Source organism: Gavia stellata, chromosome 6 (genome assembly GCF_030936135.1).
Source record: "Gavia stellata isolate bGavSte3 chromosome 6, bGavSte3.hap2, whole genome shotgun sequence".
Classification (NCBI taxonomy): Eukaryota; Metazoa; Chordata; class Aves; order Gaviiformes; family Gaviidae; genus Gavia; species Gavia stellata.
Window position 1 is genome coordinate 18,736,507 of NC_082599.1, and position 18,208 is coordinate 18,754,714.

General features: G+C 41.9%; 1 protein-coding gene across 2 annotated transcripts in view; it reads right to left on the reverse strand.

Annotated features, from left to right (window-relative positions):
- Positions 1-1,608: 1,608 nt before the first annotated feature.
- The window catches only part of APBB1IP (amyloid beta precursor protein binding family B member 1 interacting protein), a 53,046-nt gene continuing 36,446 nt past the window's right edge, over positions 1,609-18,208 (reverse strand). Inside the window, exons 10-13 of one of the 2 annotated variants that reach the window (XM_009808435.2) lie at positions 10,128-10,226; positions 9,043-9,160; positions 5,056-5,147; positions 1,609-2,201 (exon numbers count right to left, since the gene is read on the reverse strand). In XM_009808435.2, the coding sequence (XP_009806737.2) occupies positions 1,674-2,201; positions 5,056-5,147; positions 9,043-9,160; positions 10,128-10,226 (837 nt within the window). In that variant the 3' untranslated portion in view covers positions 1,609-1,673. Of the gene's footprint in view, positions 2,202-5,049; positions 5,148-9,042; positions 9,161-10,127; positions 10,227-18,208 lie in introns of both variants that reach the window. The other variant, XM_059818928.1, reaches the window with a different exon arrangement.

Genomic DNA, 18,208 nt, shown 5'->3' on the forward strand with positions numbered 1-18,208 from the left:
ACCCCCATACCTCTGATGTGAGCTGTACATACTCTTCCAATGCTTACACTACTGACAAACCAAAGAAAGGAAGGAGGAAACAGGGAGTGGCTGTCCCATGGCTATACCTGAGTAACTTTGGGGGTGGGCACTATTACTGCAGGAAAAACATCCCTTAGCTTCAGCTTGTCTTAACTGAAAACAGATTAATTTGCAGGATGTCACATAAACTTCTTTTAGTGACTCATCTGGCACTTTCCTAGCTGAAGCATCCCTGCTCTGAAACACCTGTGCATCCCCAAGTTCCTCTTGTGTCCATCACTGCCCTCCCTGCCGGCTTCTTCCACCAGCCTGTGCTAATACTGGCACATATTTTGCCTTGCATTGCTCCAACCTGTCAGGGGCCTGGCCCGCTGACACTGAGTGCTCGTGGCCTCTGCTTTATCATAGCAAAGTCCTGGTCTTTGCTGTCTAGTGGAGAAATACGCTCATGCAGCCACCGAAATGTGCAAACATAGTAGGAGGCATCTGAACAAATGAGAGAGGGGCCAGCCAGCACTGCTGTGCATACTTGGATAAAATACAGAAATATATTATTTATGGAATCTTAGAAGTTCATGTGCATGAGAAGAGACAAAAACTGCAATAAATAAAAATAAATAATTTAGAAGGTAGAGGCAAAACCTCTTTAAAATATTTGAAGCAGTACCAATTGCCAGCAAAATGCCTGTTCATTAACTGTGACACTTTGTGCAGATATAAAATAGAAGCTATTTTTATTTGAGAACTAATAATGAATGCTGCCTAAATGAACAACGGAGAATTAAAATGGGAGAACAAATGAAAAAAAATGTAGGAGGAGACATTCATATCAGGTACAAGATAATTACGAAGTCTTTCAGAAGACAGACTATTTCTAGGTACAGTTTGAAGACAAATGTTAACCAACAGAAAAAAAACAAACCCTGCTTACCAAGGGAAGCATGCAACATTGTGAAATAAAAAATTTTCTTTGTCTAAAATTAACGAAATAAACGAGATTTAAAGGCAGCAGCTGTAAGTGCTGACAGGTATGACTGGAGTTGCGTATGGAAACAGGAGTATATAACATTTGGGGTGACACTGTCTGGAAATGGCCCTGGTCCTGCCTTGCATCTCAGAATAATCTAGCTGAGGTTTTACTTTTTAAGTCAGGCTGGTTTTGAAAAAAAAAAATGGTGTCCTTTTATTAAAAAAAACCCCACATTTGGGGATTTTCTGATAAAGAACCTTTAAGGGGAATTCTTTGAAAAGGGATCTTCCCACTTCTCAAAATTCACATGAGAACATTGTTGTATTTTTTCCTTCAGCTCCAATTCTACTAGAGAGGCAGCCACAGAAGATGCATTTCACTCGCTGGCTGGCTCTGCGAGCACTGCTCCACCATCCCTGGCTGTCCTGATGGAGTGAAGCAAGACTCTACAGCCAATTTCTTACCTCAGCCTGGTGCTGGAATGGTAGTTAATAGGGGGTGAGGGGAGGAAGGAGCATGTCATAGAGACAACGTGGGGGACACAGGGCACCCCACCTTACTTCTTGGGACCTCCAGGAGGAACTCTGAATGAGAATTCCTCCTGGTGGGGCCTGATCCAGCATGACCTTCCATGATGCCTCACAAAACCAGCTATGGCTTGAAGTTCACCTGCTCCCAGAGTTCAGGAGCTGCTACCCCTTTTCTTCTCAAGAGCTTTCATTAGGTCAGACATGAAATCTGCTTGCCTGCCTCCACCCCCAGTCGGAGGTGGCCCAGCTGACCGTGGCTCTCCAGCTTGTCCTGGGTTTTCCAGCCTTTTTGAAGGAAGTGGCACAGGTTTCTTTGTTGGAGGTGGTGGCTTACTGGCGACAGGTGGAGGTGGGGGGGGTAATGGCAGGTCTCCATTACCACTGCTGGAGGCTGGTGGTGGTGGAGGCACAAAATCAGGAGGAGGTTCACAGAAATCAGACGGTGGTGGTGGAAAATCAATCTTCAATGTAGGTGGTGGTGCTGGAAAGCTGTCTGGATCTGTTAGGAAAACACCGCTGTCTCGTTTGACTTTGGAGGGTAGAATTGGTGAAACAGAAATAGCAGATGACCGCCTTTCAGGTGGAGGAGGAGGCTGCAGTGAGTTCCTCTTACTCTGGTATTTCTGTGGCCTCATCACTGACTGTGCCAGGCCAGGCGCACTGATGTTACTTGACTTAGCCTTTAATAAGCAGAAGGAATAAAAGGACAAGACACAGTTAGTGCACGTGTAAACTAATGCCACTGCTTAAGAACAGTAAAAAGATGTGAAAATATATGAGAAGAGTGCAGCAGACAGGCAGCGAAATGAAGCTGGTTGTTTAGCCTGGAGAAGAGGAGGCTGAGGGGAGACCTTATCGCTCTCTACAACTACCTGAAAGGGGGTTGCAGAGAGGTGGGTGTTGGTCTCTTCTCCCAAGTGACTAGTGACAGGACTAGAGGAAATGGCCTCAAGTTGCGACAGGGGAGGTTCAGGCTAGACATTAGGAAAAAGTTCTTCACTGAGAGAGTAGTGAAACACTGGAATAGGCTGCCCAGGGAGGTGGTAGAGTCACCCTCCCTGGAGGTATTCAAGGAGCGTGTGGATGTGGCATTGTGGGATGTAGCTTGATGGACATGGTGCTGTGTGGTGTTGGGTGGGTTGTGGCTTGTTATTGTTGTTGTGTGGCGTGGGTTTTGTGGTTTTTTTTTTTTGTGGGTTTTTTGATGTTGTGTGTGGGTTTTTTTTTTTTTTTTTTTTTTTTTTTTTTCCCCCCAGGTTGGACTCGATGATCTTACAGGTCTTTTCCAACCGTACTGATTCTGTGATTCTGTGATTCTGTGAAGCAGAGTACATTTTGCCCGAAGAGTGCAAATAGTATTTTGTTTTCTTTCTGGAGCTGCCCACAGAGCTTTGACAGTGGAAACCTCCCTGTTGACAGTATTCATAGTGCTTCTTTGAGTGCTGTCCTCAGAAAATGAGTGCTTTTAAAATTTCAAAGACTTGTAGTTAGTAAGACATATAAAGATACTTTCTTGATGTTCCACCCTGCTGTTCATTCCCTGAGAACATGAAGACTTAAAAAATATCTGTGCTGTGTTTTTACATCCAAAAATACTGAGCAAGATTTGAGAACATGAAAAGCAGACGTAGTTTTGGCTGTCATCCCCATTGTATCTCCATCTCCCATTCTAGCTGTGACTGCTGGATCTCTGGATAAAGCTAAAATAATAAAGTCACCTATCTCCACCAAACTCATTAGATACAACAGCAGTGAACTGGGAAGAAGGTGGACAGATTTGGGAATTTAAAGTTTATGTGTCTGAATTCACCATCCCCAGCACTCTGCAGCATAGTGTGAGATGCATCCACCCACAGGGTAGTGCACTGGGCCCTCTCTGTGCAGGGAGGAGAGCACTGCAAAGCCTGTGAAGAGAGGCATTCAGGAAAGCTGTCTGTCATGATTCTGTGCAGTGCACAGCAGGGGAAAGATACTCCACCAGTGACCTGGCAAAGGCCACTGATAAGCCTGGAGAAGGGTATCTTCTGCCTGTTGGGCAAGGCACACACACTTTCGAATCAATAGCGTGACAAACAGGTCCTGGAAGCCACTAAGTTCTAGCCATGTTTACAAGGTCATGAGATGTTCAAATCCTCTGACAACTTTTCTAAAGGAAAATGAATCAAAGCATCCATCATACAAGTTATGAAAAATAAAATGTAGGATAGCAGTTCATTATGGAGATACTTATTTTGACAAAATTTTAGGTGGCTTTTCTTTTAAATTGTGTTTGCTAGTCGACACTCTGAAGCTAAATAAAGCCCATTTGGCGATATCTGAATATAATTTGCTCTTCTTTTTTTTTCGGGTAGCAACTGGTAGCTGTTGATAATTACTACACAAACATGGTATCCTTGTAAACCTGTGGAGAAGTCTGCTGTCCTGAAAACAAAGCTTTGTAACACATTCATTTGTAGTTATGCTAATTTATCAGTTTAGATCCAGCTAGCTTAGTGCTTTAACTGTAGCACTGTGCACCCTGAACGACTTCAACTTGATCCTTTGGTTCCAGGCTTGTAGAAGCTGTGAGATGAAGAAGGTAACATGTTTGCTTCTGCTAGAGAAAAGCACTCTGCAACTCTGCAGTCAGCAGTACTAATTCTAGCATTAGCCTTCTCTTCCTCACTCTCCTTGCCTACAAAGATGGAAGTAAACGAGACATGGGAGGAGGGAACCACTGGCTGAGCTCTGAGAGGAAGTGAGGTTCAGGACAGAGAAACAGATCTTTTTAAAGGAGGAACTCAAAGACAGAAACAAGAAGTGTAGGACATGTAATACAGGTGACAGAAAAATCCTAGGAGTTTCATTTCACTTGTCTTTGTGCACTTTATGCATGATGGAGGGATTGAATAATGAACTGCAAACAAATGCAGGGGTTTTTTTCTGTAGGATGTTTTTGAAGTCCTCATACTGTACCCTACTAATATTTTCACAGCCAGAGATGGAGCAAGTAGACAAAATTTGAAGCTTAACCAAGGCATGCATTTAGAGCCTAATGAAGACATGTAAGGTTTTCCCTTACTTCTTCACACTTTCTCTTTTCTTACACACTCATCTTCAGCTTTGCACAGTGTTCCCTGCCAAAAACACTACTGTATCCTTTGTGTTACTAAAGCGAGACCTGTTTTCTGGCAGAGACAGGAAATGGCACCGAGGTTCTGGCAGCACAGACTCTTTTGAGACTGTCCCAATAGGCACATTCCTATTTCTGCTATGTGAACTCACACCTATTTTTTCTGAAGAACAGAAGTGGCGGATGGCTGCGCCTTCACCTGCCATCGGTGGCTCCTTTCTTCTGTGCAATGGGTACACTGTTTGCAGTGTGTAAAGCATGAGGAGGGGCAGCAAGGAACCAGCCATTTTGCCCAGGATACAAATGCTTGTCACAATAGTACACTGGCACTTTGAGGGGAGAAGACAGTGGGTGAAGAAAAACAAACCTGGAGAACTGGTTCACATTTAACTAGTGCACTGCTAGTAACTGCTGACCTGTACCTCTGATGTATCCACTTTCTTCTGAGCCTCTGGAAATTCTGCACTGGAACGACGAACACTTTGGGGAATCTGTCCATTTGCGTGAACAGCACCTATGACAAGGAGAGTAGACAGAGGGAAAAGAATGTTACATTTTTGTGCTATTAACCAGATCAGGCAACAGCACAATAAGAATAAGGCTATTAATACGTCTTTACAACTTCCACCAAGGAACCACTCGTTACAGGTTTTATACATAATTCAGTAAAATCCGTGAGGATGTCTGTTTTCTATTTCAGGCTTATTTTGTGACTTTTCATATTCAGTTCATTACACAAGGAAAATAAATATAATACCTTACATTAAGACTAATACCTGTCCACATGCCTTCACGGTTGTAGCTGACAATCCTACAGGAAGAGCAAGTGGCGGAATTATGAAGACATATGACAGAAATTATCAGTGTGTAAAGGTGTTGACAGATGAAGACTTTTTTCACCAAATGGTGATTTACAGAAGGCAACCATTAAGGTTGACACGGGAACAGAGATGGGGAGCTGGCTTTGGAAGGGGAGCTAAGCAGAAATCAAACTGGCATAGTTAAGCCCACCCTCTGGCCTTCCGTTGTTTAAATATGTGTCTTTCATAACAGCATTCTGAAGTTTGTAGTGAGCTGTAGTATTACTACATTCTCAGTTTTTATTGCATGTAGCCTAAAGATGAAAAGCACCACAGTTTCATATCAATAACAGTCATGAGAGCTGAAGGTTTGAAATCCTACAGAGAGGCTGATCCATTTTCTTTAGTAAATTAACTAACAGCTCTGAAACTTCTCCCCCATTTGGAATCACAGAAGATTTGTGAACCTTACTGTATTCTCAGATTAGTGAAGATCTGCTAGCTGGCTAAGTTAAAGCTCTTGGAAACGTTTGACAACCATTACTGTGTTTGTAAGGGATATGCATAAATAACCCAGTACTATCAAATGGAGTAAATGAATTTGAGAACAAAGGACAAATTTGTAGGTTTAATTATGAAAAAATCCCCAGCCCCTGTATAGTCTGATGAGGATTAAATAAACTCTCCAGTTTAGTCCAGGATTTTTGGAAGCTGTACATGTCAAAGTAGTAGATAGCATTTGGTGCCTAGATACATATATTTGTAAACCTTAATGACTGCCTTAGCTCTATTATAATTTACAGTTCTGAGATCCAGTAAAGTTCCACTCAGGTACTTCTTGGATGCTAGTGAACCTTTAGCTGTCTACAGTATAAGTCTAAGCACAACAATGGTTTTAATCTTAACATGTACTTTTCTGATTAGCAAAGAGGTTCCATGAATATGATAAGAAATAGAATAAATTATTTTTATTGCCATGCCTGCAAATCACACAATTGACAGAGAAGTAAGACAAACTCTGCAGTGTACTGAATTTACTAGGGCTCTTTAGGTTTCAAGAGATGACAGAAGATGGTCTGAAGTCCTTGTGTTTTATGCCTGTGCCTACAGAATCACTAAGGTTGGAAAAGACCTGTAAGATCATGAAGTCCAACCATTAGACCATTAGTCCAACATGTCGTTCAGCATATTTAATCCAAAGTACTGTTTTGATCATTTGAACTACAGCCTGTATTTGTTGAAGGACTAACACGGAAGTTCAATAAAGAGATAAAACCAATCTTGTGGCTGTAAGGGCTCAGTGGAGAGAGATGTATATCCCTGGGTTTTGTGGCCATGCCCTCAAGTGGAGCAAGTTACTGCCTCTCCTCACTTTGTCTGCTGTCCACAGCAGAGCAGGAGTTTGGGCTTCACACTGCTCAAAGATGTTGCTGCCCTCAGTCATGCTGAGATTTAACTAAATGAAAGACAGGAGAGAAAGATCCCCTCTGTATAGTGCAAGGTATAGTGTTCTACTTGGCAAATATGATATATCAGAAAGTTGGAACATGGGTAAATGGTAATCTGTTTTTTCTTCTGTTAATGGGTTTCATAAACTATGCAAGACTTCAAAGCAACATTTGCTAGATCATCCCCTGCCACATACCTGCACATATGCTATACAAAAAGTCAGCCAGCTAACGGACCCCCAATCAATCCAATATGTGTGTTCATGCATTCTATTCTCAAGATTTTTTTTTTAATTTAAATGTTACAGTATTCTTTGCAAGTCAATTTCTCTAAAATTTTACGTGGAATTAATATTTGTGTTAAGCAAAAAAAAAAAAGCAGTCAAAATATAATGCAAAATATAGACACTCAAAATATATAACGCAAAATATTGAGCCTATTAGTGATATGGAACATGTGAATAAAGCAACATCTTTCATCTTTCAAACATCATGATATTGTGCTGGCACACAACATACACTGGTTTTTTAGTGTCCAAAGACACATATAGTGAGGCAGAGAGGCAAGCAACATATTTTGCCTGAGATGCGCCTGGCTCTCAGGACACTTCAGAACCACGGACTATACAGTTTGGAGTATAAGCGAACACTGAAATGCTGTTTACAGCAGCGTGACCAGGGAATACAGGCTACACGAGATACAAGAAGTTCCACTTGCCTTCCTAAGCATGGCCTTTGGCTGCCACTAGCATGCTTTGTTCCATTTCCCAAAGCATGAGTTAACAACTGCTCACAGTCAGGCAGTTCAGGTTATAGTATTAGAGTCGGGCCCCAGGTTTTATATAGGGCAGTAATGATAACTGTGAGACAGCAAGAATCACAGTGACTTGCCTCAATTATAGCGCTAATGATCCTTCAGAAATATTTCCATAGAGACAACATACATGACTAAAATCTTTCCAGGCTACTTAAACATTTAATGGGATCCATTAGTTAAGATTAACAGTATATTTTATGATCACATGCAGTGTTCCTAGATTGTAGTCAGGAGCTGGAGTTATACAGATATATATATACCTTATAAGGCCTCAATCCTGCCCATATCCAGTACAGACTGCAGCACCAGCATGGAGCCCCACTGGCCAGCCACCTCTCTACTGCCATCAACACCAGAATACAAAATGCTCCACAACTGTCCCATCCACCCTCGCTAAAATACCTCCATGCAAACCCCTCAGAAAATCCCCTGATCTCAAAACAGTCTCTTATTGGGTGTCCCCACCCCAAATGTGCATTTATTACCGTGATTTGACTCCAAGGAGTAGTAGAAAGACCACCCTCTTCTCACATGCACTGACAAAAGCCAAACTGAAGCCTTGGAAAGGTGTTTGGAGGATTTTGAGTTGTCTACATAAGAAGTCAGAATATTAACTGCCAACACTGATTTTGACTTTGCTTGTCTTATGACAGTAAGTACTTGGCCAGCATGTCCTTCCTAATAAATAACACATATCTTAAGCATGTAAACTAAAAACATTCATCCAAGTTACAGCTAGTATCATGCACTGTTCTATCTGTACAATGATAAGATAGTTAACAGCAGTATGATGAAGCTACTGGAAAAGTAAAGTTAGAAAATAACCCAATCCTTTCTTCCTCTGCGTCCTTCTCCTAACACCCATATTCTTATCATGCAAATGAGTGAAAGGCTAGGAAAGAGAGTGGCTCACCCTATGATAACCTCTTTCTGAAATGACCATTCTCAGAATATCCCATTCATCCCTTTTACTCATTGGAAGAAAAGTTCCAATACAGCCAGTGTAGAGATGGGCAAACAGAAAACTTCAAGACATGGACCATCAGTCCATAAAATGTAGAGGGAGGATAAAGGATTTGTATTCAGATGCCAACAGAAAAATACCTTATTAAATTATGCAGATTTAAACTGACCTTTTGTGGGCTGTCTTTGTATTCTTCAAGTTCTAGCTGTAAAGTGAGAGCTCTGCTTAGTTATAGATCACAGCTACACTGGGCTGTCTAGAACAAGATACTATCTTGCTGAATCAATGGGGTAGTTTTCTGAACAAAGACTACGCACAATGCTGTCGATGACAGAAGAGGGCAATAAATGTTATTTCAACTTCTGTGACAGCATCGGTACCTGCTGATAAGGATCCTGCAGGGGCAGCTGGTTCCACCGTTCCTTGATTTGCCCACCGAGAAGACAAGCCAGCTTTCTTCACTGCACATTTGTAATTATCAAATAGCATCTTGCCATACTGCAAAACAATCAAAACAATGCAATTAGCATGGTGTTAAGCTTCACATAGGCCAAGCATTCATTTTGCTCTCAGACAACTTTTCTCACTCCATTCCTTCCTACCCAGATTTGTTAAAAAGTAGCTTTCTACAAGTGGTGTGCCTATTTCTGTATAGGGCCAGGTGGATAGCACCTCTGTAACAGCACAATAAAACATGAATCCCCGTGACCAAACACAGTCCTACTGATATCATTCTCACATTTTAGGTTCGTTTCAGTATCTGTAAACATCTTGAAACTTGGCTTTAAAACCAACTGTTATCAATATATATCTTTTTCCCATGCTTTCCAAGTATTACATTTTCAGACTGGAGACTTGGGACACTGAATCCTGGGCTCTAGAGCAAACAGCTCTGTCAGTGTAAGACACAAAATAAATTGATGTTCACCCCACACCTTTGCTGGATGTCACCCAGAAGCAGAACTGGCAGAAAATAATATATACCTAACAGGAGCAGGTCTGTATAGCCAGGTATAGCCAGTATAATGTCTAAATCCATCTCCCTTAATGTTTTGTGCAAAACAAAATGGTCTGTGAATTAGGATCTTTTTGAAGAGGGTGAGGCAGACAGTTTAGGCAGAACTGTGTGACAAATGTCACAGCTGGACTGACCAGAGCTTGCACATCTTTAGCCACAGCATATTATTGTGCCAGATAACTGTGGAGTAAGCTTTATAAGCACATGAGTTTTATAGCTACAGAATTCCCCCCTGTGCTAATGAGAAAAACACACTGATAACTAGGGTACAGGAACATTGAGCAAATCCATCCTGGTCATGCCCTTCTGCTCTTTCTTTCTACGGTAAATTAGCATGAATGTCCATTCTTGTCATAATATTTCCAGTTGAGGTGATGACAGACAGTAACCTGAGGAAGACAGGATTTTACAGAAAACATATTTAACTAAATTTACTTTTAATCTCACCTTGGCAATTCTTATTCCTGTTACCCACTGATGCAGGGTTGCTTGATCATCACAGCATAAATACTTGATATATTGTGACTCCTTTTGAATCTGGGGGTGCTGAAAGAAATTAATTCATAAAATAAGATAAACACAGAAATCAAATCACTATACAAAAGTATGAAGGCACTGCACAGTGACCTTGGTGAGAACACTGTCTACAGGCATCATGTTAACATGAAGATGACTTGGAAAAAAAAAAACCAAAACCAGCAGCAAAAACAGAGTATAAGAAAATACAAAAAAGATGATGATTATGAACTATACATGGGTGGCCACCAGCAGCACTTGCTTGAAATAATTTTAATGCATTGTAATATTCAAGGGCCACAGAAATCTAATAGTGATCTAGAGTTCACTGAAGTCTACAAATGCTATGGGTTCAAGGTCTAACACTCAATGTATAAACACTGGAAGTCTGTTTCTCACATGTAAGGCACTCAGACTGAACACTGAACATAATTAGTTTTCAAAGAGTATGTTAAATTTGTTTAAGCATAAACCCTTGGCTGAAACAGATTTTTCCTTCTAAATAACTGCCTTTCTTTGGGCCAAGTTCTAGCTTTCTTCCTATACATTTTTATTCTGCTTTACTCTTGCTGTTGTTTGCCAACAGCTATGTAAAACTGCCATATGTTCTAGACAGAGGATCATTCAAAATGGAACACCATCAGAAGTAATCTTTTTCATTTGTTTGTACCAGAAAACTTTACAATTTTTAAACCTTTTTTGTTCTTTTGGACAAAATTTAAGATCTCTTCCCCTTACTGATCAACGTAGTACTGTTAGGTGGTGACATACCATTGCAACTCAAAGATCCCCAAAATGCCAGGCTGCCTACTTGCCTGAGAGTGAACACCCTCTCTAAGACTCTGAAGGAATTTGGTTGGTTCCCCTGCTACAGCAGAGAAGGCTGTAAGTCTTTAGTAGCTTGGATGGGATAACATACTGCCATCTCTTGATATGCAAGGAAAAGAATGAAACCAAAGGAAAAGGCTTCATTATCCCTCATTTATGCATTCATTTCTATTTATATTTTTATAAATTATAGGTGCACAGTTAGTGAAATACTGTGACTGCACAAAAGAGCAGCCAAATATGGTCCAAGGATTCACTATTGTCAAACCACTCTCTTTTCAGCCTGTGCAGTTGAAAATTCAAAGCATACCTCCACCTAGCAGCAAGGACCCTGGTTTTACACATATCATTAAGCCCCCAAAGCAGAGCAGTGCTGGACATGGGGAACTCAGCAGGATCCCTCGCAGTGCAGAGCGCTGTGAGCAGCCTGCCAGCCCAGGCCTGATGTACGCACGAGATGTCTCCTCGCAGACACCTGCCGGTGGCTAGGACATCCCGGGCATGGAGGCCAAACCCTGGCCACAGCTGGGTGATCCAGGGGTTCAAAAGCAGAGCTGAATACAGAGGTCTTGCTCCTCAGCCACGTGTCCCTGCTCAGTGCTGCAGACACCAGGCATCCCTTCCTTTGTGCTGACCCAACTGTTGATGAGGCCACATTGTGATTCGAAAAAAGGAACTGGTCTGGGTTAAATATAACCCATTTCATCACGCTGTAGTTTTGATTTATTTTTTTAAAACCCAGCAGTACACAGCACAGCCTCACATACAGCGTGGCAATAAGGGGCACTATGGCTCAGGGAAGGAACAAGTAGCAAGGGATGGATGAGAGGATGGGACCGTGCAAGCCAGTATTGCTGCCAAAGCCCTATACCATCAAATTATGGAGCAAAAGTGAATACACCAGGGACATAACTGTGAGGAAGAAAAAAACAAAGGAATATTACTCTTGAGGGGTCTCACAGTGACAGATGTGTCCCAAGGCAACACTGTGGTTAACTGCGTGTTTGAACTCAGCTGCTCACACAGGTCCTACTGTTCACCATTCTTCTGGAAACACATAGCTGGCCATTTCCTCTGGACTATGAAAATTCGAAGTCTGCTTCAGCCCTCTGGAAGGGCCTATGGCTACCTTATTCTATTACCTTGCTCTTGGGCACTCCCAAGGTGAGAGCTAGGGACATGTCACACTGCAAGCCCAGAGATGCCAGCTCACTGTCACCAGGTGCCTTAACTGCAGAGCAGGCACCATGCCCGTCCCATGGACCTGTGCCTCGCCACCTGGTACCTGGTACACCACCCCTTCACACAGTTCAACATACAGAGATGTACCTTGCTGCTATACACCTGTGCCGTGTATCAAACAGAGGCAGTAACCAGGGCCCCTGAACAAACAGCCTTCTCCAGCTCCCTGGGGTCTACTTGCCCCTGTCTCCAGCAGCCTTGAACAGCCTGAATGCTGCTCAGAGCGGGCTCCACTACCACAATATGTGGCCAGGAGACAATGCCAGACACTCCTTTCCTTCCACCCTTTCTCCATTATGTGACCAAACACAGTGAAAACCATTAGAGAATTCAGTCTGAACAGTATCATTAAAAGGAAAGCGCAAGCAGGCACTTCTCTGTGTAGCACAGTACAGCCCATGGACCTGGGTTATGTTATCACTAACAGAGCCAAGAGAACCAGGAGCTGCAAACAAAGACACTGCAACCCTGGGTAAATTAAATTCTTCAAGCACTTTTCAACCAGCAGCTAGCAATTTTGCTCCCATGTGTAAGGTCCTACTGAACCCAGCAGATGGCACCCAAAGCTTTCAAAAATGAAAAAAAAAAAATTTTTTTTTCTCCTTTTTCATGACAACTAAGTCCAATGGGTCTACATATCTCCCCTCATTTTCAAACACCACACCTACCACCAGGTTTTTTATTACAAGAAAAAAAAATATTTCTAGAATTTAACAGATAATTCATGCATTTGGAAGAAAGTGCACACTGCATAAACAAGGCAGAAGAGGACATGGCATAGAGCAAGCCAGGTAATGTACTTAGACACAGCCCTGCCACAGGGATCTGCTGCTGGGGAGCTCAGAGGGGCTGCTGCAGACCTCTCCTCTTGGGCACCCTACTGAAATACCATTTTCACAAGAACACCTGTATTGTGTCAGATCAAAGGTCCCTGAGCCCAGTATCTGGACTTTGACAGTGACCACAAATGGATACTGAAGGAAGAGAAAGAACAAGACAAGCATATATGAGACTTCCTTCTCTGTACTCTCCCTTTCTGCAACTATTTTCAGGTCAGGGGATTTTCTAAGCTGGATGGGGTTTCTCCGTATTTAGGTTCCTCAGTGAATTTCTCCTCTAGGTGCTTCTTCAGTTTTTTCTTGAGCCCACACAGAGTTCTGGCATCCACAACATCTTTTAGCAACAATTTTCCCAGGTCTACTACACGCTTTATGAAGAACCACCTTTTGCTCTGAACCTGACTGCTACTAGCTTTGTTTAATGTTCTTGTTTTGGAAAAGAGACTGAATGGCTGACCCCTATCCACACGTCTCCATGCCACTCCTGAGCCTAGAGACCTGCATCACATTCCTGCCAAGTTGTCTCTTTTCCTGCCTACAGGCTTCTAGTCTCTGCAGTCATTCTTCAAGTCAAAATCATTCCTTACTTATTGCTCTTCCCTGATCCTTTTCCATGTTTATTATATCCTCTTTGAGATGATAGGACCAGAACTGGGCAGGTGAGCTGAAACCATGGACTTGTGTCATGGTATGGCAATGTTCATTGTTTTATCATCTATGCCTTTCCTAATCATTCCTAATGCTTGATTTACATATCTGACCACTACTGAGCACTGAAACAAAGCTTTCATCAAGTTATATACCATATCAGCATCCTGCTCTTGAATGGTACAGGTCAGCTCAAAGTTAGTAATTTCACAGGTGAAGTTCTGATTGCTTTTGTCCCTATGCACGTTACTATGTGTATACCTAGACTGTATGTTATTTACGATTTTATTGTCCAGAACCTCAGCCTCACAAGGCCCTTCCAGAATTCTTTGGTCTGCCCATTCCTCAATGATCTGAATAATGTAGCGTCATCAGGAAGCTTCCTCACCTCACTGCTTGCCCTGTCTATGAATATTTTGAGACTGTGGGGGTCTCAGCATCCTGAGAAGTTGAGAGGGAACTGTCAGCGAACAAAGCTAGAGTGTCCCGTGCTGGACAACATAGGAGTTATTTACTGCCTTTTACTAGCTATAGCCTCCACTGGGCAATTCATCTTAACTACTGAGATTCACCAGTGGGGCCTATTCCAAATTACCCCAATCAGTTCCTTGATTAAATTACTCCAATTAGCAACCATGATGAAATGCAGAGTCACAAGTATATTCTGTTGATTAGGGTCTAAACTAGCAAGCTACTAAACACCCAGCTCTCATAAGGAAGGTTAAATACCTCAAAGCCATGCAGGCAGTCTGTATCTTTGCTTCAAAACAGCTAAGAACTGTATTGTCTCTCACCTTCCGAGAAGCAGCAGCAGCACTGGCTCTCTTTTTACGTGTAACTTTACCAATGACACATAAACCATAACTTTGTACTGGACCCATAGCCCGCTGAGGTTGACTGGAAATATCCCCATTACCTTTCCTGGGCTTTGGATCAGGTCTAAGGAGCACTGTTGCATGCTGCCAGTGCAGAGGCTGCCTACTGCAGCTGTCTGCAAGGCAAGACCATGGGACCAAACGACAGCAGCACCAAGCTTAATACTGAAGGTTTATACCTGTAAAAGATTATTAGAAAGTGGCTCAGTGGAGGCATTTGGCTTCCTGTGGTTTTTAGACGCATGAAGCATGTTACTTTGGATAGGAAAGTATAATGTTTCACCCAAGAACTGTCACACCCCACCCCAGCAGCTTGCTGACTTGGGTAGAACTGTACCATAGTGAAATTACTTTGGCAGTACAAATGGCAGAAGTCTCTGCTGTCAATGGTGACCTTTACAAGCTTGACTCTCCACTAAAAACTTAAGGTCACATGCAAAATCTATTAGATAGTACATTAAAATGCTGACTCAGGATAATCAATTCAGAGAAGAATCTGGACAGCTGAAAGTCCCTGGAAATGATGACTTGGTGTGAAGATCCATGTGAACAGGTGTCGTGGTTTAAGCCCAGCTGGCAACTAAGCACCACACAGCCGCTCACTCACTCCCCCCAGGTGGGGTGGGGGAGAGAACCAGAAGAGTAAAAGTGAGAAAACTCGTGGGCTGAGATAAAAACAGTTTAATAGGTAGAGCAAAAGAACACTGCGCGGAGAAGCAAAGCGAAAGAAGGAATTAATTCACCACTTCCCGTCGGCAGGCAGGTGTTCAGCTATCTGCAGGGAAGCAGGGCTCTATCACGCGTAGCGGTTGCTCGGGAAGACAAACGCCATTACTCCGAATGTCCCCACCTTTCTTCTTCCTCCCCCGGCTTTATATACTGAGCATGATGTCATATGGTATGGAATATCCCTTTGGTCAGTTGGGGTCAGCTGTCCCGGCTGTGTTCCCTCCCAACTTCCCGTGCACCCCCAGCCCACTCGCTGGTGGGGTGGGGTGAGGAGCAGAAAAGGCCTTGGTGCTGTGTGAGCTCTGCTCAGCAGTAACTAAAACATTCCTGCTTTATCAACATTGTTTCCAGCCCAAATCCAAAACACAGCCCCATACAATCCAAAACACAGCCCCATACTAGCTGCTATGAAGAAAGTTAACCCCATCCCAGCCAAAACCAGCACAACAGGACAAGAGGAAATGTCCACAAGTTGCACCAGGGGAGATTTCTTCTTCTCCGCTGAAAGGGTTGTCAGACATTGGAACAGGCTGCCCAGGGAGGTGGCTGAGTCACCATCCCTGGAGGTATTTAAAAGACGTGTGGATGAGGCGCTTAGGGACATGGTTTTATGGTGGACTGGGTAATGTTAGGTTTACAGTTGGACTTGATGATCTTAAAGGTCTTTTCCAACCTAAATGATTCTATGATTTTATGAATTAATTTCCTCCTTTCACAGTAAAAGTAACCCTAACCTCAGTATGCCACAGCTTACATGCCTCACACACAGAGACAGACAAATTATTTTACTACATGGTGCATACCGTGTCCTGAAAAGGTCATTAAAATCATCTGACAGCAAAATGAAAACATCTCCTCTGGAAAGGTTTATCACCTTTGCCTCTGAAACATGCAGCATCAAAATTAATTATGAAAGACAACTGTTTAAAAAGCAACCACCCCAGAATTCAGTTTGAATGAAAAGTGGTAGTATGCAAGTAGACATGGACTCCAGAATTTTTCTCACAGAAAAAAATTTCCCATGGAACAGTGCTTTGAAAATAATATGGTGTATTAAAATGCAACATAATTTGACTACAGTGAACTTCTTTCTCTGTCAATGTCAAAACTCTTAATAATGATGAATTAGTAGCATCATTGGGCCTGATTTTTGGAAGTGTTGGACACCTGTCCAGTTACTTATTAAGGCCTGAGCACCTCAAACATCAGGCTGCAAAAGGATGTGCTGTGTTCCACCCGGCAAAGCACTGAAAAAGTCTGGAACAGAATCTAGTGTTGTCCTCTGACCCACTGTCTCCTCTACAGGTTTCAACTGTCCAGAGATAAAGAACACAGAAGCACTTGAATATAACGAACTTATTTTCTGGAGAGGTTTAAAAAAATATTTGTGCACAGATTACATTTTTTGATATAAAGTAAACTCTTTGCTGAAGGAAAAAAAAGACAGAACACATTGAAAACATGAAGAAACGGGAACTGAATGATGTGGTTTCTATGGTTTGTGCCAAAACAAATGACTAAAGGCCATGTGTGCATGAAATTAGAGATTATCCCAATAAAATATTCTTTTGCTTTGCCTTCTTCCAACACTGAAGATGAAAAGTAAACTGAAGTTATTCAGGCATCTCATTGGATTCCTTGCCCCAAAATACATGGATCATTGCGCAGTCTCTTGAGGCAGAAACAATAGCCAGAAGCATAAAAAGAGTGACTAACTTTGGATCAAAAGCTTTGACTTTAGGTCAAATTTTCACAAAATGGTCAATGTTTTTTGATACCTTATCTTCTATTGATGAACCTATGCTATGCTGAGCTAGCTTCTCAAAAAAGCTGAGGCTCTTCTGGCTCCCATGACAGCAAGTAGAATTAATACTCAGCACCTTTCAAAAATCACACTGAAGTGGTTCAAATTTGCCACCTACTATTAAATGTGGTCAAATTCTGATGCTATGCACCCCTTGCGTTAACATGACCAGGCTTAACAGATCTTTTGAAGACATGTATGAACTGTACAGATAAAACAGTTACTGTCCTATTATAAGGAAATAATTCTTTTGACCTACATTTCTCTAATGACTGAGGCAAAATTTTCAGGTCATTAAAAATATATGTAATAGCCACTGTAACCAAACAGGACTGCTTTATGCAGCAAATAATATTTTCCAAATCTATTATATTCCATTTCTCACTGTCCATTCTCTGTCCTTATTCTCCCCATTTTTTATGCATTAATCTTTCAAAACTGTGTACATGTACTATGACTGTAATCCCACGTATCTGAAAGGGTTCTGTAATAAAGAGTATTTCTGCTTTTGCTTTTTCAGTTTATCTTGCACTGAATTTTACTCTGAAATATTTATCTGAAGCATTCATGCTAACACAACAGTTTTCAAATCTTTCACATAAAGAAACAGAAAATCTCCTGTTTTCTAGCCTAGTTTCCTGCACTAGCCATTTGTTCTGTATCTTTTTCCCACCATTTTCTATCTCAAACACTGCTAATTATCACCTTCTACCTTCTTAACTGTCATTGTGTTGAATGCATTATGTATATGACTCAGTCTGTGATGGAGCATGCTGGGTGTGAGGGAGGATGGAATCAGCAGAGCGACTAAATACCAAATTACCTGCTAAAATGACGCCACTGTTGCAAACAGAAGCTATTCTTCTTGAAAATTTCCTTCCAAAATTCTTTGGATCATTAGAATTTTTTTTTTTTAAAAAAAAATCACAGTTTCCAAATGACACCGGGAAATTTTAGCTGTTTAGGCTGCACAGGAAAATGTACCCAGCTGTGGAAACAGAGGATGATTTGCCTGTGTTTCAGTTTATCCCCAGGAAACCATTTTTT